The 27,102-nt window shown below is 38.2% G+C and overlaps 1 protein-coding gene across 1 annotated transcript; it reads right to left on the bottom strand.

The window, feature by feature from the left end:
* Positions 1-793: 793 nt before the first annotated feature.
* Positions 794-26,478, bottom strand: LOC134539759 (SH3 domain-containing kinase-binding protein 1-like). Its single transcript, XM_063382035.1, has 12 exons — positions 26,299-26,478; positions 26,031-26,188; positions 21,486-21,534; positions 19,681-19,817; positions 18,301-18,391; positions 17,574-17,672; positions 15,324-15,511; positions 13,686-13,842; positions 11,531-11,805; positions 10,644-10,971; positions 9,858-10,183; positions 794-8,312 (listed from the first exon to the last, which is right to left on the bottom strand). Exons 1-12 carry the CDS (start codon positions 26,300-26,302, stop codon positions 8,160-8,162), a joined length of 1,965 nt encoding a protein of 654 aa, XP_063238105.1. The 5' UTR covers positions 26,303-26,478; the 3' UTR covers positions 794-8,159.
* Positions 26,479-27,102: the final 624 nt, after the last annotated feature.

The raw sequence follows: 27,102 nt of genomic DNA, 5'->3' as shown, positions 1-27,102 counted from the left end.
CAGATAGGAAACCAACTATTCTCGTCAAAATCACGACAGGATCAACTAATTAATTTAAAAAAATTACCTAGCTGCTGAAATTTTTTTGACCTGTTAGCTATAACATCCTCAGTTTACGTCCGCAGGATTTCCTTCTTTATTGGCTATTTCCGACAGTCTAGGGCAGCGGTTCCCAAAAGGTGTTCCATGGAACCCTGGGATCCCGTGGCAGGGTCACAGGGATTCCGTAAGTCGGGACGAATATCATACAAAGCAGGCACAATTATTTTCAAATAACTTTCCTTGAAGGAGTTGGGGTTTCGCCAAAAGAAAAGTCAATAATAAGGTTCCCTGGCGGAAAAAAAATTTGGAACCGCTAGTCTAGAGCATTTCATCCAAAACTTCCAGCTTTTATCTTCAATAAATTAATACATATACCATATGTACTGAAGCTGTATTTGTTTTAAAGCAAATAGTTTTCAAGACAATAATTTTTGTAACTTTGCAATACATGTAAAATGTATACAGCATTTCTGTTGTAACTCATGTAGGGTTAATGTTTAATCTTCTAACAAAATAAAAAAAAGATTATAAAGACACAAGCATAAATTACATATTACTGTCAATGACATGCACAATGTTATATTTCAAATTCATTAACTTCATTCTTATTTAATAGGAAAATAACTTAAATTATAAAGCAAATAAAAAAATTTTAAATGCATAAATCCATCATAATTAGTGGTATTAATTTGGTAGTATGTACATATTCAAGTAAATAAAAAGGGGGTAAAAAAAGGTTGTAAGTACAAAGTATGGTCAAAATCATGTTTAATGATGTCAATATGACGTCACATACTTTCAATTTACACTTCAAAACAGCACTACACGGTTAAAAATATATATATGTACAAATCACTCAATTACACTAAAATTCTAAACAAAAAAATTGTTTTCAAAGGAAGAACCCACCACCAAAAAAACAATTCATATCCAGTTAGGTTCAAATAGGCCTATATTGGCTTATATATTACTTGATATATATATTGGTATTTTAAACAGATTTGTTAGAGGCTTTGTTACGTAATGACATGTCAACACAATATACATAAAATAATCACAAAATATAGAAAAAATTATATCAAGTTAATTTAAACAAATAAAAAAGTTTTTAGTCCTATTACTATTAAATTACAATTTATTTATTTCAACAATTCTTGAAAACTGAGTTTTCTTTTGAGTTCAGAAAACAAACAATACATGCATAATTAAAATTGCTGGTGTTAAATGGTTACAAAAAACTCTAAACAAGTTTTATTAGGCTGTTCACAGCATTAAGCCTCAATTTTCAGTGAACTATTTTCTTAATAATGAATCACATTTATTGCCATAAAGGCTACAGCTAACACTGTTGAACATATTCTCATCGTTTCAGCCAGTTTAATGACCCATAGCGACAACGGAGAGTCCTAAAATATGTACTTCAACAGCTACATACAACAGAATACATAAGTAAAACAACAAAATGGTTTCTTAGCTACCCCACTTGCCAAGAATTACATCCCCAAAACAAAACCAATTGAAAACGTAAAATTAAAAGTTGTTTTTCCAAAGCAAAGTTGGTGGAATTAGGGAAGACAAAGACATATTTGTTTATAGTAGAAACATTTCTCAGACACAACGAAACTTTTCCACAACATGGAAGAGGAACTATATACTTTATTTACTTGGTGCTGTATATAATGCGAGGACAAAAAAAATAAAGTGGAATTTCTCAGAAATACACATCACGGCATACAAAAGTCTATTACTAATAATACTAAAAGTCAAATTAATTTATCTTGAGCAATTCAATTACACAAAAAATGTAGTCATAAAACACCAGCACTCACGTGGGAAAAGTTAGGCATTATATTTAATTTATGAAAAAAATCACACTGATTATTGAAATAATAATGTGCATGTATCACAAGCAAAAACATTAACATGAAGATCGCATCTAAAATCTGTAAAAGTAGACTCTCCACAGCAAAAACATTTGTTGCGGAACAACTTCTTACAACCAGAAACCAAAATGGTTGAACTTCAATTTTCACCTCTCAGTACAGTATAGCACACCAATGCACTAATGACAATGGCAGTTACAGTGAAAGACAGAAAGATTCGAGGAATCAATAAAATGCAGTTTAACTAGGAATGTTACTTACACACTTCCTTTGGCATCCATGCAAACTTAAAGGCATTTACCAAATATCAGAAGAAAAAAATAATAATTTGTTAAGTAAAAAAAATTAATGAAAAAAATGTAACCACAAACTTGGCCATATACTTTTCTAACAATCAACCTACTCCCTACAATGAATTTGTGCTGTTTCTGTTGAAGTAAAGAAGAATGTCATCATTAACGAGGTAGTACTTTGCTTTTAGTATCAGAATATTATTTTAACAACCAAATTTCCAGTTATAACATTTTATTACTGTGAAATTAAATAAAGATAGGGGAACATTTTTTAAAGATGTTTGTTATGATATTGATCTTGTTAACAGGCTACAAAGTCGCAGGATTGGAATGTTTGAAGTTAGTACAGTATTGACTCACAAGGATGTACCTTACTTCACATTCCATTTTATAACATATGGCATTAAAAAGCTGAACTATAGGTTAACTAAAAATTATACGCACTACATTACCTAAAGAATAGATATTTGTGCGTACCTAATGGCGATAAATCTCATGCCGATCACCCTTTACGTAAATCTAATTAACATTTACTTGTGTTTAGGTATCTTCAAAAAGAGATCTTGTTTATGATAGAAGTGATTTGCCCATCATAAAACTTAAAAGATACATATTCAGCATTTGAATCCAAAAGCTAACACAATTTGTCACTTCAGAAAAATATCTGCTCACAATGAAAATAAATATCAGACACTTGAAAAGATATGAATGCTGTAGACGTTAACAAGTTACTGCATAAAATATTAACAAAAACAGTGTTCCCTATAAAAAAAATATACAATTACAAATGTACGTAGTAGCTACAAATATTAAAAAAATAATTTTAAACCTTCCAATGAGTTCACCACTATACTGTACAAGAAAAAAGCAAATATCATGAACTCCTAACCTCTGGAATGTGCAAGCTGTTAACAAATGTAGTCATTCTGTACACAACAACATATATAATGTATTTGTAACAAGTGCCATACACGAATATAGCAGAGGCCTAATCTATCAGCAATGAACTAGTTGTAGTTGGGCCAATACCATCGTTTCCAATCATGAAACTCGACTTGTCAACATTTAAGACTTGTGCATTCATTTGCACAAAATTCAAAAACATCTTAAGTTTAACTATCTCATAAAAAGTTAAATATGTAAAGTATTTACGATAGTAAATGCATCGATAATCACACACAGCAAAACATTATTAATGAAAACTTTGTGAAAAAAAAAAAAAATTAATTGTTACTTGTATGCTTGCGTGTAGTAAGTATTTTTACAAGCCCAAATGAACAAACACAGATGTTACTAATAAATTCTGTCTATAATACTTTAGTCTGGTGATGTTTTTAATCTTTTAAACCATAATTTTTTTTAACTTCAAATAAACTGTGCAATAGTTTGGTTGATACAAATAGTGTTAATACAAAATTTCAAAATTATAATGCATACTATTTTGTGCTCATAAGATTTCTATGCATTTATGTTTTAAAAAAGTTTACATACCCACACAACATGTGGCAGTCCTTACAGGCACACCACAGGATACACAAAAAATGCAAAGACAAACGAAGCTTTCGGAAGAGTCGCTTTACAACAAATTCTCCTACCTAAACACCCTTGACTCGTGAACTTTAAAACAATTTACGACTCAACAAATATTATGGAAAGTACATCCCAATAATCCAAACAAGCTAACACAGAGGTTTCAAAGAAAAGACGAAGAATCACGGAGTGACTAAGAAACTTTTAACTAAAAGATGCTAAACCAGTCACAGCATTAATTGCAAACATATAAACTGTACATTACAGAGAATCTTGCACTATAATGCTGTCTGCCCTTCACATATCGTGTTATTCCCACGATTGTGGGAATAGTGACTTCTAGTTGTGAACAGATTTTGGAATTTTAATACAAATAACAGCTTGTAAATTTTTCCCAAGGACATACCAGGAGGGGAGAAAGCTTTCATTGTGATTTATTTCCTTCAAATTTTTTCGATCACTTATAATTTGGTGTCGAAAATTATCGAATTTCCAACGGTTCCTTTAGAGTGTATTCGTAAAATCTGTGCTTCGTTAACTCTGGGGTTAGTAAAAATCAGCATTCTAGAGTAATATTACTTTTTTCCAACCACTTTCAGTGAATGGTTTTAGCATACCACATCAATTACTATGTGACAATCAAATTGCATCCAATTGCATCCATGTACTACAGCTGCCAGTAAAAAAGTGTAGGGATTCTTTTTTTTAACTCACAAATTGTGTCCATATATTCATGTCTTCAAAAAGATATTGAGGAAAGTGCTTCGGGAGAAAAAAATTCAACCATTCTCTCTAACAAAAATAAAAACTATAGATGGATTTAGTCTGACGATGTTGCTTCAGGAATTCAGTTCAGAATTATTGGTACACGTGTTTATTATTTTAATACAGTAATACTATTTGGAATGGTTCAATTTTTTGCCATTTGTTTTTCGCTACGAACCCTAAATTAATTTCAATACAACTTACAGTGAAAATTGTGAATCATACTGAACACAGTGTTTTATCTTTATCCTACAGTTATTCTTATTACCCCCCTTTTAATTAATTCAGCCTATTTTTGTTGTTGCAGATTAGATGATAAATGTCGATTAAAAGTAGGGATGAGACCTTTTTTGCTGCTACATTTCAATTCCATTAATACATTAGGTATTAGGATACATAAAGCATCATTTGGGAAAAAATATTTCCACCAAAATACTGAATGACAACTGCCTTGGTATTATTACTCATGCTAGGCATAATCTATTCAACGACTTCAATGTAAACAAAATCTTAAAAACCCATTTAACCATAAAGCCTCTGTGTAAAACTGTCTGGCATGTTCCTGAGGTAAGACTACTGCACTAATAACAGAAACACTCTACGTTAAGTGTTGCACGATGGGATAAACTTACCAAGCACTTAACTCCAACTCTGGTACATTAATGGTAATTGCTTTCACCATCCAAGCTTGCAAGTACAAGGTACACCTCCACATTTTCCAAATAAGTACAATAGGCCAACATACAACCCTTGTCTCACTTACACTGCACTATTTTAACTAAATCTTCACGAAAAAAAATTTATTAGTGTTTTAAATTAGCCGTTGAAAAACCTACACTCACCTGCCCACACTAACAAATGTGTTATGATTAACTGGATTTTTGCAGTAATAATGCTGTTTGATGACTAGAAAATATACTTACTGTTTTATTTTTACTTAGTTTTATATTTTTCATTTTCAAAATTTCAGATTTATTTTTATTTTATATCACTGTGCATGAAGAGAGAGAGTATTATTCAATGTACTAGAAAATAAAATATCTCTTAACACTTGTTTAACGAACATACTGTAGTTTTAACTGTACGAAAGCATGTCTGAGACATATTTTTATCTAGTCTACCAAGAAAAATAAAATCAGCAAGCACTGGTTTTTTTAAGAACGTACCAGTACTAATACATAAAAAAAAAGTTTCTAATAGCAGGAAATATAAAATTAAATTTTCTAGTCTATTGATTCTATTCACAATACTATGAATTTTTTAAATATCAAATATAGATATTCATGATAAAATTTGTGATTTCAATACATTTTTAAAACAAACTTATATCATTTCACTATTCATCAAATGGGGTCTAAATGCTGAGCAAAGAGGTGTGCACCTTGTTACGTGTGATCAGTACTCAACATTAGTTTTATACAGTGCAGTACATACTAAAATTTCTTTGTTATTTTAATTGTTTTGATCCACAGTAAAATTATTATGAATCACTACTGATATAGATGAAATGGCAGTATACCATTTCAATAATAAAAAAAAAAGACAACACACTGCCATTAGCAATGGTGGATTTCAGAAATGGGTCCATTAATTTTACAATGGTGAATAACAACATATTACAGATTTAAAAAGAGCATGGCACACACAGGTAAAAAAACATATCACCCACTGCAAGAACTTATATCAAACTCTGTAAAAGTAAAACCACTAATAAACGCTGAAGTGTGTCCAAAAAACAAGTATCGTATTTACCCGGAGAAGGGTTACCCTGCGTATGGATCGCACCTATAATCTCGGTTGTCATGAAAATCTTAACATTTTCCCCATAAGGGTCGCATTCAAATAAGGGTTGTACCATAAATGTCTTCAGCAGTGTTCAATGGATAAAAGTGAAGTCTTTGTGTTCCATGTCTAGGTTTATTGGCTCGTAAGAAATACAGCACTGGTGATAACCCTCGGTTCTTCTTTGCGTATTTCTGTCACACTTTATTGCTATGGGAGGTTGCGAGGTGGCAGTCCTGCCCACATCTCCCCCTTCCCCCTCATTCCACATTTAGAACCCTTCCGATTCCCGCACTACCTAACAAAAAAGAGAGAGGAGAATACTGCTATTATTTTTAAATACCCATTGTTTCTCTCCTGTCTATTATAATTTTTATTTTTTACCCAAACCATTGCCGCAGTGAGAGAAAAGCAGCATAAAGCTGTTCCTTGTATAAAAACTAGCACTCGCGGTTACCAACACGACAGCTGAAGTTTTGTCACGGAATGTTCAGTTGAAAGCATGGGGACTCTCACGCAAAAAAAAAAACAATAATGTTTGGGCACAGCTGCGTCATACACATCTGTCAAGATAAGACACGTTAATGGTGGGTAGGGTGCCAGTTCACCAACATTTAGAACGATGCGAGGGAGGGAGAACCGTAAACAATGCCATTAGCTCTCTCTCTCTCTCTCTCTCGCTCGCTCTCTGGTTGGTTAATTTTTTGATTTTCCCCTCCTCGCTGCACCCATGCAGCAGATGTGTCACTGCTGACCAGGCGGGCGGCAGACATACCATAACTGCGCTGTTCACTACACTTCACCCCACTGTCGAGATATTTTAACTACACAAAATACACTTACTCATGGAGTTATTTATTAAAAACCAACAAAGGATAGTTATTTCTGCTTATATTTCACCACACTGTGAAATTTTAATTTTTTTTTTAAAAAAACAAAATAAAACATTCACATGAGGATCGCAATACATTTTTTTTACACTAATGCTCAGAATAAAATGTGCTGCCCATACGCAGGTAAACACGGTAATGATGTATTAAATTCTAAAATTGTTGTTGAAACCCAGCATTATTTTCCTGCTAGTACGTTTCCTGCTTAGCGGACAAAAGGTTACAATTATTATTAGTTTTGTTATTTATCTGAGGTACTTACAGCAAATAAAGTCATTTTTACTTAATGATAGGGTCTTATAAATAAATCAAAAGCTGTTACACTAGTCATAAATTAATCATGTAAACAACATTTCGTAAAAAAAACCCCACCATAAAGAATAAAACCTTCTCGCCACCAACACAGTTATTTCACATAGAACAAAGAGCTCGCGTGACATGTTTCATCTTTTAACACAATCTTAACACGAGACTAATAACTCGCAAACAAAAATGACGAAGCTAGCACCAACTATCATGAGTGAAAGAAAATGAAGTGTAGCAGGTAGTAGCTCGTTTAAAAAATTTTATTACGAGCGGTCGTGTACACAAGTTGCACCTTAACTCACATTCGGGAACTCACAACCTGAAAAATAAAAATGCTTTCCCTCGCACATTAACATATGGAATGTAACAAAAGTAAACAAAAAAAAAATCATGTTATACTTATATGTACAAATTTTTCCAGCTACCAACGCACGCCTCTACGTCCCGGGAATGTCCAACTCCCGACCAGCAGCCGCGATTCGCACGACACATCATCTGCAGACTGTCTAGGGGAGGAGCACGCAGGCCGGAACCGCCCCCCGAGGGCTGTCGTTGTAAGCCGAGTCAGCGATAACAAACACAAGTTCCGTGCCCGCCGCAGCGGCGCCCACCCGACGCAGAAGACCTGTCTCGCTCGGGACCACGCCAAACGATACAGACGAGGAACGTCACACCTGCGTGACGAGGTTGGAGAGCTTCTCGAGCTGGCGCTCGATCCGGCCCCTCTTCTCCGCTTCCTCGTCGAGCCTCGCAGTCAGCTCCGCGAGCGCCGCGCTGAACTCCTTGCGCTGCTGCTCCATCTTCAGCTCCAGCCTGGACACCTGTTGCAATGGTTACATTTGGGCTTGAAACTTCATTCACACCGAGCAGTGGCGTAGCCAGGATTTGTATTTGGGGGGTGTTAAGAAGCATGCCCCCCCCCCCCCCCCCCCTCTATTAAAGCAGGGGGTACGGAGGTCCTCCCCCGGGAAAATTTGAAATTTTAAGGTGTAAAATAGTGCTATTTTAGCAGTTTTCGGTACTTAAATTTAAATATTGTAATGGTAATTTTTTTTATTAATTCTAATATGAAATTTGTTTGAGTGATGAATAAGAAATTAAAGAATTGGTGCTAAAGGGGGGAGGGGAGGGGGGGTCAAAACCCTAAATACACCCCCCCCCCCCCGGCTACGCCCCTGACACCGAGTGAGTGAATGCTTAACGTAACATTTGACACCTAACGATTGATTGAATGAATAAGGGCTTAGGCGGGAGTGTCGCGAATCGCTTCCCCCTGGGAGTTTGAACGCCCGCTAAACGCCTGCCCTCTGGCGTCTCCCGCAACAACCAGTAACCCGTAGTTCCTTCCCAGGCCACCAGAGAGCTGGCCAGGTGAATGAATGGATGAGGGCCCAATGCCTCGTCAACACCAGGTCAATGAATTAACAACTGAAAGAATGAATGAGGACTTAACATTTCGACACCAAGTGAATGAAGAATTAACACCTCATCGACACCAAGTAAATGAATGAATGAGTGAATGAATGAGGGCCTAACATGTCGATACCAAGTGGATAGTTGAATGAATGAGGGATTAAAATCTCATCACCAAGTCAGTGAATGGATGAGGGTTTAACATCTCATAGACATCCAAGTTCACCAAGAATGGCGACAGATGATGAGAGAATAAAGAAAAATCAACAGAATGTACAAGCGAGAACGGTAGCACCCGGATAAAATACCACTGGCTCACCCATAACCCCCAAATGTCTTCACCTGCCAAAAACCCTTGCTTAAACTAATCATGTCCCTAGCTTGGCTCACCCAGGCAGGACGGGAACCAATCCGACCACTGGTCCCTGCCAACAGCGAGGTCTACGAGACTGAATTACGTGACAAGCGCAAAGCAAAAGGGAGATTGTAAAAGTATCTACCATGAACTGGAAGAAATGAGCCGGTTTCATTTTAGGCCAAACGACGTACAGGCCAAGTGTACTCACACATGCGAGGAATAAAAACATTAACGGTTAAAACATCCAACATTTATGATAAATTAAATTTTATATTTAATGAAGGATTCGCAGAAGCTTACGTCTAACCCTAATGCACTTGCTGTTCACGTGTCAGCCACGATCGGCATATTGCCGAGAAGCTGCGTCACCTCTGACTGACGGCCGACGCGGTCGTGGACCTACCGTCTCCTTGAGCTGCGACACCTCTGACGCCGTGAACCAGACCGACAGTGGACGCAGCCGTGGACCTACCGTCTCCTTGAGCTGCGTCACCTCTGACGCCGTGAACCAGACTGACGGATGCAGCCGTGGACCTACCGTCTCCTTGAGCTGCGTCACCTCTGACGCCGTGAACCAGACTGACGGTGGACCTACCGTCTCCTTGAGCTGCGCCACCTGCACGGGCGACGCCAGGGCGTCCCCCTCGGACAGCGACGACAGGCTGGTCGCGGACTCCGGCTTGGGCGTCTGGCCGGGGCTCGGCACGGCCGGCCGGCCGCCCGGCGGGCTGGCCAGCGCGGACAGCGGCCGCGCTAGGGGCGAGGGCCCGCGCGCCGGCCCCTCAAACATGGACTGGGGGCGGGGCCCATGCTGCCTGGCCGCCGCGACGCTGCTCATCGGCCTCGCCGCTTCCACGGGGGTTAGCGCCCCGCCTTCCTCTGCGTCGACGGCAGGCGTGGCACTGCTCGACCTGGCGCTACCTGCCGATACGAACATTCCTCGCGCTTTAAGGTCGGGTCTCGTCGCTAGAGGTGTAAAAGTAACTAAAAAAAAGCGTACCCGCATGTATTCGTTACTATAACAATCAGTACTCGTTACTATCGTATCGTTACTTCTGATACCGCATAACATGCAACGAATCGAGTCGTATTGCGTACGCGTACAGTATGACGTCGCGTAAATAATAATAAATAAAATATATACAATTAACAATATTTGATAATTAACGGTTTTTGTTAACCAATTACAAGCAGTGCGTGTTCAAGTATTCGAGACGAAACTAGTTTTACTGCGCGCAGATTGTCGTGAAGGCCACGCTTATGTTGGTCGCACTTTTGTTTTAAGGAAGTCAACTGGGTGCGCAAACTTACAAACTTACAAAATAAGGACTCTTAACAATAGTTTGTACAGGCTAGTCGCAAAGTGCCAGCAAGGCCTCACCCAGGCGCGCAGAGCTCGGCTCGGTCCTGGCCCTGGTGGTGGGGGGCAGCGCCGACGCCAGCCGGTCCCCCGCGGGCTCGGGGCTCCTGCCTGCGACAGCCGGCGCCCCGGGGCTGAGGGGGCTCGGCGCGCCCTTGGCCGTGGGGCTGAGCGACGTGCTCTTGCGCGCCTGGCTCAGCTTCAGCTCGTCCATCCACGGGGCCTTGTTGCGCTCCCATGCGCGTGCGCCCTTCCCCCCCTCATCCTCCTCCTCCTCCTCCTCCTCGTGGATGCCGTCCTCCGCCAGGCGGTCGTCCGCGCAGCCGTTCATCAGCCGCCCGTTCACCTCCTGCCCCACCGGCGCACACGCAGACCACATCTGTCAGCTACTGTCACACCAGCGCACACACAGACCACATCTGTCAGCTACTGTCACACCAGCGCACACACAGACCACATCTGTCAGCTACTGTCACACCAGCGCACACATAGACCACATCTGTCAGCTGCTGCCACACCAGCTTACACACAGACCACATCTGTCAGCTACTGTCACCAGCACAAACATAGACCACATCTGTCAGTTACTGCCACACCAGCGCACACACACAGACCACATCTGTCAGCTACTGCCACACCAGTGCACACATAGACCACATCTGTCAGCTCCTGCCACACCAGCGCACACATAGACCACATCTGTCACCTCCGGCCACACCAGCGCACACATAGACCACACCTGTCAGCTACTGCCACACCAGTGCACACACAGATGTTACTCATATCTGGCGAATACTGAAAGGCTCGCTTACATTTCTTTTTAAATTTTAAGCACTACATAAAAGAAAGAAACAAGTTTTTCCTTGGTTGAAAGTGAGGAAATGTTTTGGAAGGACTCTGAAACTCACAGCTTCCTTGGCGAAGGTCGGAGGTCGCCGGCGCGGGGCCCTCGCCCTCGACGCGGTCGGGTGACTGAGCATGGCCGCGCGCTCGACGCTGTCGAACTCCGACACCGGGGGAGCCGCCCCGCCACGCGGCCGGCTGAGACACCCTCCGTCCACCAAGTCCAGCTGCCTCTTCGACAGGCCCTCGGGCAACCCGGCGCGCTGGGGCTTCTTCATGGGGAGCGAGGGCTTCTTCCCCGGGAGCGGGGGTACCGCGACGGACAGCTTCTCCTTGTCTTCTGGCAAACAAACATCGGCACAAACCCGTGAGCAAGCGTCGAGCCAGTTTCCGAGTCTCGGGGTACACGGCCACAAGCGCACAGTCCATTCAGGCTTATCTGAACACTTTTATATAGATCGACGCTGAAAAAAAATATCACTATCCCTATAAACTAGGAATGAAAGAATAAGTTCCGCTTTTGCAAACACTATAGTGGATTTTGATGGTCGAATATTTTCGAATCGAATAGTAACATTTTCGAATATAACGCAAATAGTTTCGAAGTCGAATAGTTGTTATATATAGTTGTTACATATATATATTTAATATGTTACCACACTAAACAATGGCGGGTTTTCATATATTTAGTTTACACAAGATATTTTTTGTGAATGATACCACAAAAAGTTCACTTAGTATTCTTAAAAGTTATTGAGGACATGAATTTTTATTTCATATATAATAATATTTAAGAATTGTTATCTATTGTTTTTTCTTTCGGTTACCACAATGAAAAAATTTGGATTAAAAAAATGTGAAGCATGGGAAATTAATTTCATTGTACTTCAAACAAATATGACCGGAAAAACTCCGTGATTAACTTCAATACTCAAACCGAGTATATAAAAAGGTTATAATTGAATAAAATATTTGAAACAGTTAATTTTAAAGGGTTTTGTAAACAATTGCAACCGTTTATCTAAAATACGGTAGTCGTTGGCATTCCTGCTAACTATGGCTGTATCCGAATACCTAGGGATGCATCCTTAAGTTCACGTTCCTACATCCCTAAACAAATGCACCCACAGTTTAAAGGATGCATTCTAAAGGATGTACTATATACGAATTGTTTTACAGCTAGCACTACCTGTTGGTTTGTCATTGTACTTATGTGGATTGGCATTTTATATTCAGGACATCTAAGGTGAGCCAGTAAAACGTAAATGAACATTCAAAATTGTAAACAATTTCGGATGATTTCAATTATCATTGGGAATTGAAATATGGAAGAAAATTTGAATCAGGGACTTGTTCCTACAAATCAAATTAATTTACTGTTTATGTGAATTATGTAAACATATACTTATGGTATAAGTATTTATAAATACCATAGTTACATTTCACGTGTTTATCTTCTAGTTGAAAATCCATTTTGATAAACACACAGTTTTAAATTAAGCAGAGTAATAAGAAAATAATTTATTTATCCACATCTGGAAATTTGTTACTGCTGAAATTATTTTTACTTCCATTCACACATACTTGTACCACATTTACAGAAAAACAATATTAATTTTCAATTACAAAAAAAAAACAGGGTTGCTTCACTTGGACCACGTGGCTTGCAACAATATTATTTAAGTATACGGAAGGATACAAAAAGTTGACAAGTAGGGTTGCCAAAAAGGTTCATTTACGTGTGAACCAACTATGGGATTTTCAACTCAAGGCCATGTTAGCCCAAAACCACAATCGTCGACAGTGGCAATCACAACAGACGGTGAAGGGTGAGGAGATGGATACTGAAAATCCATGGGCTTGTGGCAATATGTACCCAGTCCAGCGCTTTCGAAAAATCCCGCTTTTATCCCGCCAGGAATCTAATCACGCGGGCCAAGGGCATACTGCCACACGGCATCGCCAACTTCTACCAACCCCGCACACACATAACATGAAAACGGCAGCGCAAAGATTAAAACAATAATTAACACTATGTTCATACAAACTCTAAGAACCAAAAGCTGATCACAATTAACAGAAAAATTCTAGCAGTCAAGTGTTCGCTACTTGCACTATCTTGCTCTACCTCTGTTTGTGTTGAGTGGCAACATACCACACAACGGTCTCGAAAGTAAGGAGGGCAATGCCGTTGCACGTCACGTTATCTGCGCGCATTACCTGTTTTCGGAGTTGCCTCCACCACTTTCTTGGGCACGCTCTCTCCGGAGTCACTCTTCGGAAAAGCTGGGACCAGAGGCTTCGTTATGCTGTCCCTGGCACGGTTCGTGGTGGCGAGGGGGGACTTAGACGGAGGGCGTTCCGGCTTCTTGGGGGCCTGCAAAACAAATTCAAAGGTCAAAAGGGGGAAAAAAATAGTATAGTATAGACAGGGACAAAACACTACTTAAATTACATTTCTAAAAGCTATAAAAATTTATGAAGAAATTAGGTGAAGCAATCTATACTCTCATTATTAAAAAAAAAAAACTTCAAATTATTTGTGTAGGGACAAGCAAATGTAAAAGTACATATAAATGAAAACTAAGATTTTTTTTTTTGAAGTTCATATAAGTTGGTTCATTACAAAAAAAAATTACTATCAAACACTACAACATTGTATGTATTTAGTGTTAATATGTACTGATAAAAAGTTTTAAGACCTGGGTGTTAATATATATATTTAAGAAACATTGTTTTCGTTATAGGTGTCAAATATTAAATATCAAATCTCAGATGACCCGAAGATAAAAAATAATATGCAAAACGAAGGATTTTTGTGCACATTTCCCATAGAAAGGTTAAATAAACACAGCTGTATACAATATAATTTTACAGTAGAACCCTGTTAAAATGTTTCTCAAGGGGGCAAAAAAAAAACCATATGCATGAAATATAAAATTAGCACTCGTCCATGTTTGAACTTTTAAACAATGGACTCATCTAGCTATGTAACCAAATTTAATGTTAAAACTACTAATGGGTAATCTCTATGCTCAAATTTGCTTAAACCAAGATGACAATTCTTATTTTAACATTGCCACATTTCTGTGAAATTGTCTCACTATTCGTTGACGATGGCATTTAGAGTAGAATTGACAATATACACTCTTCACCACTTGAACATGTTTTTTTATTTAAAGGATACCCATATACGAATAAAATAAATTCAACTCCATCAGCAATAGAAAACCTTTTTTTGTGCCAACGCAGAACGGTTGGCAAACTAAAATTTTGTAGAACTACGTACGCACGTCTGAAAACACACCGGAACGACAAGGAACGGAACGTGAGAGCGCTAAATTTACAGGAAAATCCCTTAAAGCAACATTAAAGACAAATAGCCAATTCAGGGTGTGAGACCGAACTTTAAGCCCCTGCCTTCCTGGGCACGCACACGGCGTGCAGAGCTTCAGAAAAAAATCACCCAATTTGAAAACTGCGTAAGCTAACCAAGTTGTGTCTGTTTACAAAAAAAGCATTTTAAAAATACACTACTATCAAATGAGTAATTACGTTTCAGTATTTTTTTTTATGAGAATGAAAATTACTAAAATGTGTTGTTTCGTAATTTTTAGGCAGGAAACACCCGGTACAGATTCTTGAAAGCACTCGAGGGACTTGTTTTACGCCTTTTTATCTTCATTTCTCCGGCATATAGTGTTATGGCTACCGCTCATATCGATAGTTGCCCTACACACTATTAGAAGACAGCTTAGAGAGTTGATACCGCGCCAGCTCATATTCGATAGATACCCCACACACTATGAGAAGACAGCTCAGAGAGCTCCGGCGGGGGGGCCGCACGGTCGCTCTCACCTCGTCTTGCTGCACCACCTCGACAAAGTTGTCGGGGAACAGCCCGACCTTGCCGCGCAGCTCGCCCTTCCACCAGCCCTGGTCGGGCACGTCGCGGCTCAGCAGAACCACCACGTCGCCCTCCTTCAAGGTCAGCTCGTCCTCGTTGCAGGCCGCGTACGGGAACAGCACCCGGCAAGTCTCCTTCACTGCGGGCGCACACAAGCCGTTCAAACACAAGGTGCGGACGCAACTACCGCATGTTACACAGGATGTCCACACTTGTGTTTCTGACTTTCTCTGAACTAACTTTGAAATTTTCCTAACAAATTACTACTACTACTAATGGTTTCCGGTCTGACCCCCTTCCTGAAAGAAGGGCAGCAAGAGAGGACTATTTTTAGTCAGTAAAAATATGACACTACCGACAATCCCACCTGTTGGTGTCTTTTGAAGATTTTTAAACCTCTCTGCCCAAAAAAAAAAAAATAATACTAATACTAAAAAAGGGTGCGTTGACTTACGTATGTGCGTTAAAAGTTAACTCTTGCTTGGCATGATAAAAAAAAACTAACTAATTTTACATGCAAATAATTAATAGAAATAAAAAAATAAATACTCAGCATTCAATATTAATATAAATACCTGTATAAAATCAGAAATTTTTATAAATTAATAACGAATGCTGAATGTTAATCTAATTTATTATTTTTAACTATTTATTAAATAATAATATATAATGCAAATAAATTAAACATATGGGAACATAACCTCACTTACATAATTACACTTAAAAAAGTTGATTTAACACAATTTCTATCACTAATATTCACAATAAATAAATGTTTTTTAATGACATGGACCGTATCCAATATCAATCACTAAAGTAAAAGATTTAAAAAAAAGAACATACAAATTTTTTATTTATATATACTAGTCTTTTTTAATCTTGTGAAAAAATTTTTGTTGCATGGCTAATCGTAAAAATTCAATTTCATCCTATTTCCTAAAGTGCCGAAAGAAGAATTACTTCAAAAATAATTTACATGTGTTCAAAAATAAATTTAAATAATCCAGATTCCACCATCACCACAGCTGGTCCAGTTATGGCTAGGAACTCTAACCTCTAATTGACATGTGAGAAAGAATGTTATAGTTTTACTAGTCAGAATCTTTTTCCTCTAAAAAGGTCTAAAGATATGTACGCTCTAATGCCTTGCTGAACTACAAAATGTAAAACAAAATCTGTAGCCACACCTGTATCTCAATTCCAATATAAAGTTGAAAATTGTTGTAAAGGTCAAAAATTAGGCCTCGTGATTATAAAACGGTTCTAACTGGAATAGAATTTCAAAACTAAAAACCATTTAAATATTCTTCCCAATTCCCTGAAAATATATTGTGTAGAAGCAACAAAAAATTAACATATTACTATATAGAATTGTTATGTGACATCTCCCAATGCTAAAAACAGTTGTAGAGACATGAGCTGATGCGAAGTGCGTACAGTGCGTTAGTCCGCGAGTGTGGGCAATGTGAGCAGCACATCCCTGGCGAGTAGGCAACCCGCAACTCAAGCAAAGAAGAGAGAGAGAGAAAAACAAGACAAAGTCAGTGGTGTTGTGGTATTATAAATCAAACCACGTAGCCGGAACTTCCTGCCTCGAACACTGGGCCAGCTTAGTCTAGAATGTTCAAGCTAAAATCAACTGCCATAACCGCCTCGGCAGGCAAGTATAAAAGACCCCCAATTCCACAGGCATGAGCATTAGTGGAGGTTGCCCGGGTGCGGAGTACGCTTCCGGTCGCAACACCTTCTACAAGTAACCGGACTCCATCGCCGTTACATTACCAGAAGATTGCCACAGTATGGTTTATTAAGTAATTTTGACAGGGTCGGACTTCGCCCCTGGAGAGTACGGTACGCAAGACCTAAATACATAAGCTACGTTAAGAGACTCCGTTGATTTCTCAACTCGACGACAGTGAGTTGGTGGCTGCGGACAAAAAGTGAACATCAGGAGGTTGGACACAGGGCTTGAGGAATTGTCGTGACAGGTAACGATGGCAACGGTGTCTGTCTTGCAAGAATTACCAAACACACCGGACCCATCCAGCAGACGCATCGACGTTATCAGGCAAGGATGCAAGTGAGTGGGCGTCAGGTGCGAAGCTTCGCATCAGAACACCAAAGTTTTCAAATCAAACGAATTGCAAATTTTCTCGCAATATCAAGTAAAACATTGACTGGTTCAGCGAACAGCGACGCACCTGGCTTGGGCGGAAGCGAGGGGGCCTCTGCGTCGTGATCCAGCAGCTGACTCGAGTCCGGGCTGGACATGGAGGCAGACACGTCTCCGTCGCTCTCGCCTGCAACACGTCGCCTCCAACTAGGTCCCGCGCTCGACAACCCAGTTACACCGCGGTCCGTTCCTTCTCGTGAAGTCAAAAATTGAGAAATTTAAAAAAAAAACCTTCACCACTGTCCAGAGGTGGAAAACCATTATTTGTAATATTACAAAATACCTCAAGAAAATAATGTTAAATAGATAGTTAACGGACAAAAATAATATTGTTGGTTGGTTCAAATCTAACCGATAAGCCCAAGTTGTCCAGTATCTCTGGAACACATATCTGAAATTTATAGCCCTAACATTTAATTTTATAACTAATTACATTTACTCTTAAGTTCAAAGTAGAACAGTAAAACCCACTTTTATTTTATTTTAAAGAACATTAAAATACCACTTATTTGCACACTATCAGTCTTTATTAAGGAGTTTTTAAGGATTATTAGTGAAATTTAAGGACTTTTAAGGGTCTTTATTCAATTAAGCAAAATTAAGGACTTCTTAAGGGTATTAAGGAGGCGTATGAACCTATACACTTTACTCCACAGAGCATCTTTTTACAACTTGCCTCAAATATCCACTGCATGTTTCTGCATATTATTAATATTATTATTATTGGTATTCCTGTTAGAACTAAGGTCACTCACTTGCCTCCCGGCTGCTCCCGCGCGTCTTCTGGCTACTGTCTGCAGTCTCGTCAGGCAATTCCATCACGAAGTTCGACGGGAACACACCAACCTACAAGCAGTGCAACGCAACAGCGAGTTCACTCTATAGGCACCGTGCACTGGTCTGAAAATCGTACTGGTGGCACTGCATAGTGTTTCACTTACGAACCATTTACAGGACTGTCACGACCCACCGATCTCCAAGACAACGAGTACGCTGACAAATTCTTTCTAAAATTACGTGTGATACTGTAATTAATTGAGGTTCCCTATTGATTAAATATATTATCATTACAGAGAGTAGTTTATCGAAAGGGAAAAATTTGTGTTTTATTGGTAATGTGAATTATGTCAAAGAATTAAAGAGAGGCGACTTTCTGTATTACAAGCAGAAATTATTCAGCAAATGTATTTTGCTCTTCTATCCTACCAAGTAACTCGTGACAGATAATTTATCTCCTCATGTTTAAACATCACTTTTTTTAATATTATTTTGTTTTCGTAGATTTATGATGGATGAAATATTATAAATAGAAAATGTCCTTGCCCGGCAGGACTTGGAAACTTCTGTAAACGCGTTTCTGCAGACTTTACTTTATTAACAATGAGTGTATTATTTCGAAAACTGACATTCCACAAACATGGGGTCGCTGATTAGTCCAAGCGTGAGACAGACTAGAGCACATTAGTTCTCATAGTTTTCAACACAGCCACCTCATTTCCTGCTGCCTGTTCAGTGACTTCCCTCAATAGAACCCGGCTTAACTAATGTGAAAAATGTGCTGTAAATACAGTCTGTCACAAAACATAAATGTTACCTAATGGCTTGCTTTACAAACACAACGAGGGCTTGTTTTGGATTATGCATAAGACTTTGCACAAATATAACATTCAGCATGACACCAACAATCTGGTCATTTACCAAATGAAATAATTTGGAACGCCAAATGCTTTATGCTTTTTAATACTTGGATACTGCTAAAGATATCCTTGAGAGACACTAGCAATACATATATACCTAAGAAGTTTCAACCCTAGGCTACCTAGCGAAACAAATGGCAACTAAACCTAGGTCCAAACAATTTAGTCCTCAGTAGTTCCCACTAATAGTACTTGGTCTACAACCTGGTATAAATAAAGTCTCAGAAATATCAAAACAATTTCTAAATCGTCAATACGTTTGTCCCATATGTTACGGCCGGTAACCGATTCAAAAAGACAAGTCTGCTTGCTAACTCCTGCAGTAGTCCACCAGGAATTGATTCTGGATCATATTGGTGGAAGGTCGGCCATTCATAAATAAACCGGCTGCATAAAGTAATGTGCTAAGCACTAGAAAAAAACTGGCATATCACTCACTGTGTTGCGTATTTTCCCCCTCCACCAGCCTTCCTCCACCTCCCCAACAATGTCTATGATTTCGTTGACTTTGAGGAGAAGTTCATCGTCGTTGACTGGCTGGTAGCTGAAGAGAACCTTGCAGCGGCGGCTCAGTGCTGCCAACACAACCCCCACATCCAATAGACATAGCAGAAACCTAATACTAATGTTCTGTCATTTACAATACTAACCACCAATAATATTGCAGTGAAAAATTTAAACATACCATTGTATTTTTATTTTTTAACTATTTCATAAAACTATCATTATAACCACAGTTAGACAAAAAAAGAAACTTTTTTGCAAGGTTTCATGAGAAAAAAACATAATTACTATAAAAAATGCTTGATATGTTCTCTTAATTTGATCACTAAGGCAGCAAATTACATCATCATTACCAACACACCTGCCCAAATTTCTTAATACAATTCTACTGCTAAGAATCACACCATATTAGTCTTTAAAAATTGTTGAATTCAAGATGACAGTGTTTAACATTTGAGTAAGACCACATTAATGTGTTTTAGACATATTCAGCTGAAATTGTTTCAAAGAGAAATACTACTGCCCTGCTAACATAAATTTAGATTAATTGGTGTCTGAGACAAATACGTTATACAGTAGTTCTTTTCTTGTCATTTAGCATAGTTCATGAATATGATTAACTTGGAATCAAATAAATGAAACCTGAGCAGTAAATTAAAGGCCGCTCTTTAAATGAAACAGCTAATTGGGGAGTCGAAGAATAATATGCATACACAACAGAACTACAGATGAACATGTAATATATTAGACATTACGAGAGTTAAAGATTTATTTGTCTAAAATAAATGCCGGAAAACAAGTTATATGTTGGAAATGCAACAAACAGAAATTGCACAAAGAGTAATTACTAATAACAAAGCCCAAATTCAATAACTAGGGTGTTTTGTTTTCGTAACATTAACTTACAGCTTTGTAAGAACATTTTATACCTTTGCCAAATTTTCATTATCCGTCGGAACTCTGTTACATTTGGTTAAACACTACCTAACCAACGTGTGTACAATTACCATAACATGTAGTGATTATGTTATTGAGGTATTCAAGTGGACATACAATGTTTCATATTGTATCATATTCAGTCCAGAGAAATATACACGAGTGCCATAATTATGTGATTCTTGCATTTGTTCCATGGAAAGTTAATGAAAGTGGCGCCCTTAGGTATTACAAGTTATCGAGTTATTTTAAAATAGTCGGCTGTGAAGTTTTGAAGCATGTATTTTTTGTTACAAAACTTGGTTTTTAATCGTAATAAACGGTAAGTCTACTTATTTAAGGATTTTGTTTTGCTTATTACCCATTTTACCCCCGATTATCCGGATTTTAGACTCCCCGCATTGCCTTTGGTCCCAGTTAGTCCGGACAGATGAGGTTTAACTTGATGTAAGCTTTTGGACATACGCCATTGCTAAGCACATGTATGTCTATAGAAGAAAACTACAAAAAAACTAAAAGACAAAAAACACAAATTAAGCAAAAATTGCTGTTGTCAACATGACATATACACCACATAATATTTGTGTTTTTTTCTTTTCTTTTGGTTTTTTGTAGTTTTCTTCTACAGACATACATGTGCTTAGCAATGGCGTACGTCCAAAAGCTTACATCATGTCATGCACTCCCATCGCACAAATCTTTCAAAGATAAGATGAGGTTTAACTGTACAATTTGGTGACTTCCGTGAACTGTGGACACCCTGTTGTAAGATAGCATCCGCTACTGAAGAAACATGAACTTACACTTCTTGCTGGGTCCTTCCTGACCGGCCGGCTTCCCCTCAGTGGTCACCTGGAACACGGCAGAGGCTCGGCATTTGTGCAACACACGGCACCTTTGCGACGTCTAGTCAACACCACAGACTAACATGCGGGCAAGCTGCGTTGCAGCAACTCCTAGGCCGAACACTGAACGCAGACACGCTAGAGAACGACACCGGACAGCTAAAACAGGCGTTGTCCTCGTCACACCAGTCCACTAGATGTTTCAAGCGTGACCAGAGTGTCCACAAGGAAAAAAATATTTCGTACCAACTTAGGCGAGAAAAAAGTACTAGATTTAAAAAAAATTACTAAATTATAATTTGTTATGGTTTTAACAATTTAGGAAGTTATTATGACATTGCAATGCTCTAACTTAAATATCACACCACTCACACATATACATTCCATAGTTTTTTTAAAATAATTACGGTTAATAATAAAACATATTGGGTATACTGTAATATTATTATATTAAAGAAAAAAGTACTAGATCTGAGCGTAAATCTACTTGACCACTAAAACTTATAAAACTTATAAAAGTACCCGATCTAGTACGAAAGTACTAACTGTGGATACCCTGAGTGTGACTAGCGTATTTGTTTGAGATTTACGATACCAACACCACTGACAACGAAACAAGTTTCTCTTCTCTCTGTACTTCAAACTGCTAGGCTTCTGCCAATCCTGTTTTTTTTTTCCTCCTCAAATTGATTATCAAATGATGCATGAATATTAAATATTTTTTTCTAACTGAATTCAAACATACTACAAAAGTAATTTTTTTCACACTTTGCAGGAGACAAAGAAAAATTGATGGAAATAAAGTAAACTGAAAAAGAGAGAAATATTCATGGAATAAAAATGTAGTGGTAAGAAATGCAAGAAAACCATTTAGCAATGCATTTCTTAAAGAAGTAAAATTTTATGTTTGAAAACTGTTGTGTTGATCCAACTGCACACATATTAAATTTTTTTTTAATAATTTTTATTAAATTAATTTTTTGTTACATACAAAAAAGTGCTATGTTGCAGAAAACAATTCCACATTTCTCAATAAATCTTTTTAGTTTCATACACATTACATTTTTTCATTTAAATATTTTGTGAATGAGTCTAACTTTAAGTATTCCATTAATGATGAATAGTTAAAAAATTATTTGATTTGATATGTCAAATTATTCATGAATATTTAATTTTTTCCAAACATTAACAAACCTCTACAAATTTCCTAAGAGAGGTGAAAATGTTTTTCACCATATAATAAAATTATTACTTAAGAATTTATTTACATTTAGATATGAGTTGAAAAATGTGAAGAAAGGATGCATAAGCCTCTGCTATAACTTTATATCATCATAACTTAAAAAAATTCCCTGAGAAATTTCTTTAATCATCCCTGACCTTTCCATGTTGAAGAAAATTCCCCAAACCTTTCCAGGTTTTTTCCTGTTACTAGCTACCCTGCAAAATGGCTTTGAAATACTAAATAACTCATCTTAATGTATTTTGGGTTGGGATGGATTAAATACAGGAAAGATTTAAGCTAAATGTAATTTACAGAAGTCAATTCCAAATTGTTCAGCTTAGTGTGAATGCACTAGGTAGTATGACCCTCGCATGCCAGCTATAAACAGCAGTTTATCTTCAGTGGGTGGCTAGTTACTTCCACTGCCACCTAAGGTCACCTAAGGTGCCGCGGGTACGACCAAGTAGTTGTTAGGATAACAGGTTTAAAGAAAGTGAAAGGTTGTGAAAGCTCAGACAGTGTTAACTTTCGTCATTTGCTGTCGACTCATCATCACTTCATAAGACAAACCTTGCCCATTTTGTCGACTCAAACTAACTTTAATAATTTTAAAACCATAGCGCATACTTTTTATTTAGCTAATTTTTAAACTTAACTATATATATAAATGAAACTTTGGTAAGTTGTTATGCGCTTACCCGCAAAAGTTTGAGTTAGTACGACCATTTTACAATAGGTTAAGTGATTCTAAGAAACCTTGAAATACTAAAATGAGATCAGGATCGGCAAACCTGGCTTAAAGAAAGTATGATTCGGAACAAGTCAAATGTCTCACTACTGTTCCTCATCCTTTACCCTTAAAATGAGCTCTTGGACTAATTGGGCAAGAGGTCATTTGACTTCATTTTCTTGGATCCTGTGCTAGGTTATATACGTTCTTGACTCCTACTGAATATTTCAGTATTAATATAAAAAAAAGGTTACTGCTAAAAACTGAATTTTTCCTTTTTTAATTTTATTTTTAACTGAACAAAGATGTTTTATCATTATTTTATTCTGTTTGGCCCTAGAAAGACCACATACTAATGCTAATTATATAGTCTTTTGCAATGTCAAGGTATGAAATATATAAGATTTTAGTTTTTAAATGCACCAGACTTAAATTTATGGAAAAACAAATTTTTAAAAAAATCCAACAATAGATTTTCCTCTACCCCCAAGAAATGCTTGTAAAAAAATCTAATCTCAACTGTTGGCAGATGGTCTGTGTTTCATTTGTAACTAGTGGCGGATACATATGGGGTGAGGGGGGGGGGGGGCTGCCGCTACTGTCATACAATGCATATTCGAATGAGTTCATACACTTACCCAGAACAAGTTCATTATTATAGATAAAAACTAAACAATTTGGTCAAAATGACTTGATATGTTATTACACCTATAGCTCAAGATGTCTTTTAGCAGCCCCCCCCCCCCCCTCCTTCCTTGAGATTTTTCTGTACCTGCCACTGCTTGTATAACTGCCTGTTGTATACCCTACTGCAAGGAACAGCAGTTTAAAAAACCCTCAGTAGCAAACTTTAATGTACAGCAATGTCCAGAAAATGCCTTCCACTAATCTAAAGACCCAGCCACAATGGGCCGATGGTCTGCAATGCCGAACGTCTGCCAATGGTGATTAGGAATCCAATTGGCTGAGCTGCCTTTTACGTGCCTGCAGATTGGCAGGGCAGAGCTGTTTCCGATGAGTATTCTTAATTCAAATCCAGGTGGAGTACCGACCTGCTGCCAATCGGTACGCAGCACGCTTCTGCCAGTTACGAATGACTCAAACTAATCAAAGATGTAACAGACATATGCAGGCACAGTAACAAGCAAGATGTTAACATTTATTTGAAAATAAAAATTAAGTTTTTGATTAATTATACTGTATTATATGTACATGAATAGAAAAAAAATTATCAAATAGCCTACATACAAAAATAACTATGTACCGAACCCCTTATTTACAAGCTACAAACAATATGGGCCACCTATGGTAAGGCAAAGGAACTGGTCTTTTCACAAGACTATCAACATTTTCACTGTGGCGTGGGGAACAATTTAAATTAACATGGCAGTCAGCAGGTTCATCTGCTCATATTGCCAGGAGCTTGAGACAATAATTTCAAGAACTGCTTTTAAATAGATGTTCGGACAAAGGCTTACATGAACATGGCCCCAAAATTCTGCTAGCGTTGGAAAACACATAACTTTATTACTCTCTTGGATGCAGGAAGTTTGGCAATTGCTGGGCATAAAAGGAACACAAGTACAGAAACTCAACCCTGCACACTTACAGGCGCGAACACTGGCGTGTACATCCAAGTTTCGCGCACATCTAGGCGCCACTCTAGCGACTGAGAGGATGCACAATCGCAGCACAGTGGAGGAAGAGGGAGTTGATTCGCAGGTTGCTTGGCACAAATGTGGGTTCACGGTAACGATATTCAGTGTCAAACACCCCCCCCCCCCCCAAATCGATCACTATATCATGTATTACGTAGATGTGGCTTTAAATGTTGCCCCACAGGAAAAAGTTCAGAGGTTTAAGGTCTGGCGATCGAGGGGGCCACAACCCACCCACCGAGCAGGAAATGTGTTGCCGAGATGACGTCACACAGCCACGTGTGAAGTGCACTGGGGCACAGTCATGCAGAAACCACACGATGTTCCTTGCAGCTAATGGCCAATCTTCAAATACCTCTGGCAGGTGTACTGATGAAATCGGAGGTACGCATTAACGTATACTAAACTGATAATCACTCTACGCAAAACATGTTTTTGTACCACAACCACCATCCACTGTGCTGTGCATGAGACTACTGGTTGCTAATGTGTATGGCTAACTCTGAAAGTCTGCACCCCATTCGATGCCCTAATTCCTGTGGAGCACCTGAACATGTTACATCGCTGCCCTGCAATCACACGTCCTCTCAGCCAATTAAGCAACACCTAGATATGCTCAAAATTCGAATTTGCATGCTACAGGTGTTGCCTGTAACTTTGCAGAGGTGCGTTTACAGACTTAATTACATACACACCCAGTCATTTCTAAACATTTTGTACATGCCCGTGTTCTAGTAGATAAATATTCAGACACAAACACATTGACCTATTACTAATATTATTAAAATATATTATTACTTAACCTACACATATTGCAAAAGGTTACAGCTACCCCAACCTTTGTGCAGTTCTATAGGTAATTTACTGTGCAGTGTGCATGACATGCTTACCTTCACGAAATTATCAGGGAACATGCCTCTTTTACCCTTTAAGCTACCTTCCCACCATCCACCTGGTTGTGTGCGTATGTTTGTAATTATGTCACCTTTCCGCAATGACAGCTCGTCTGGTTCTTGAGCAACGTAATCGAACTCCACAACAGCTTCAACTGAAAACAAGAACAAACTTCGTATCGTCGATCGCATTACAATAGGCGACGTGTCAAATATATTTTTTGCTATTATAACGTAGATTCCATCTAGCAAGCATGCTACTCACCCATGTTATACCAGACTCGAAGTTCCCTTTAAATTCAAGCAAATTCAGTGGGAAAAACTGCCATAAATTAACCCCGTTTAACAAGTACATCAAAGTGCCCTACCCTAACGATGATATCATACGTAAACACGACTGACATTATTCACTACTCGTTCTACATCGGATGCCTAACATTCACTAGGCAAGTGACGCACGAACAGTTCCGAAGTTCATCGAAGTTCGCCGCTCGCTATTTGTGCCTTCGGTAGTTACTGGATAGCATGATGTACTGTCGGTTCTTAGCATTATTTGCTCGTTAAAATTCGAAGATCTAAAATTTACAGAATTAAAATCTGAAAAGTTTATTGTAAATTAAAAAGTTTACAGTATTATTAGCACAGACGAGAGCTAAGATTTTTTTTTTATTTATGAGATACAAGACAATATTTGGAACTGTTAAGTTTTACATAGAGCCAACAGTGGAAACCAATTTCCATTTTATGGCGTTGCAGTGAAATAAAAGCATACAGAAAAGTTTGACTTTAGTTACGATATGTCTCTGAATTAAATAAAATTAAAAAATATATGTTTCCATAGAAATCATGAATTTATTGCCTTATTACCTGTAAATTGCAATCCTGCTTTTATAATGTCTCCATCCAAGTCTCCATCCTCCATGTTAAAATAAAACATCAACATAAACACAAGTGTTTTTATTTTAAGAATTGTGGTTAGTGTTTTGCGGACACGTTTTTATAAACGAATGACAGAAATAAATTAATGTTGCAGCTTTGTACTAATAATTTCGATTCTCGTTTGTAACAT

The sequence above is a fragment of the Bacillus rossius genome, chromosome 15 (genome assembly GCF_032445375.1).
Source record: "Bacillus rossius redtenbacheri isolate Brsri chromosome 15, Brsri_v3, whole genome shotgun sequence".
NCBI classification, from domain to species: Eukaryota; Metazoa; Arthropoda; class Insecta; order Phasmatodea; family Bacillidae; genus Bacillus; species Bacillus rossius.
The sequence above is the reverse complement of the archived record's forward strand: the minus strand, read 5'-3'. Positions and strand labels throughout refer to the sequence as shown.

Bases quoted from the DNA above. Each gene is read 5' to 3' on its own strand.
- LOC134539759 (XM_063382035.1), bottom strand. The intron at 18,392-19,680 runs GTGAGTGATATG...CACTGCTTGTAG, and splicing joins GGGGGAAAATACGCAACACA to GTTGGTGTGTTCCCGTCGAA. The intron at 8,313-9,857 runs GTAGGTCCACCG...CCATTGCAACAG, and splicing joins TGGCGCAGCTCAAGGAGACG to GTGTCCAGGCTGGAGCTGAA.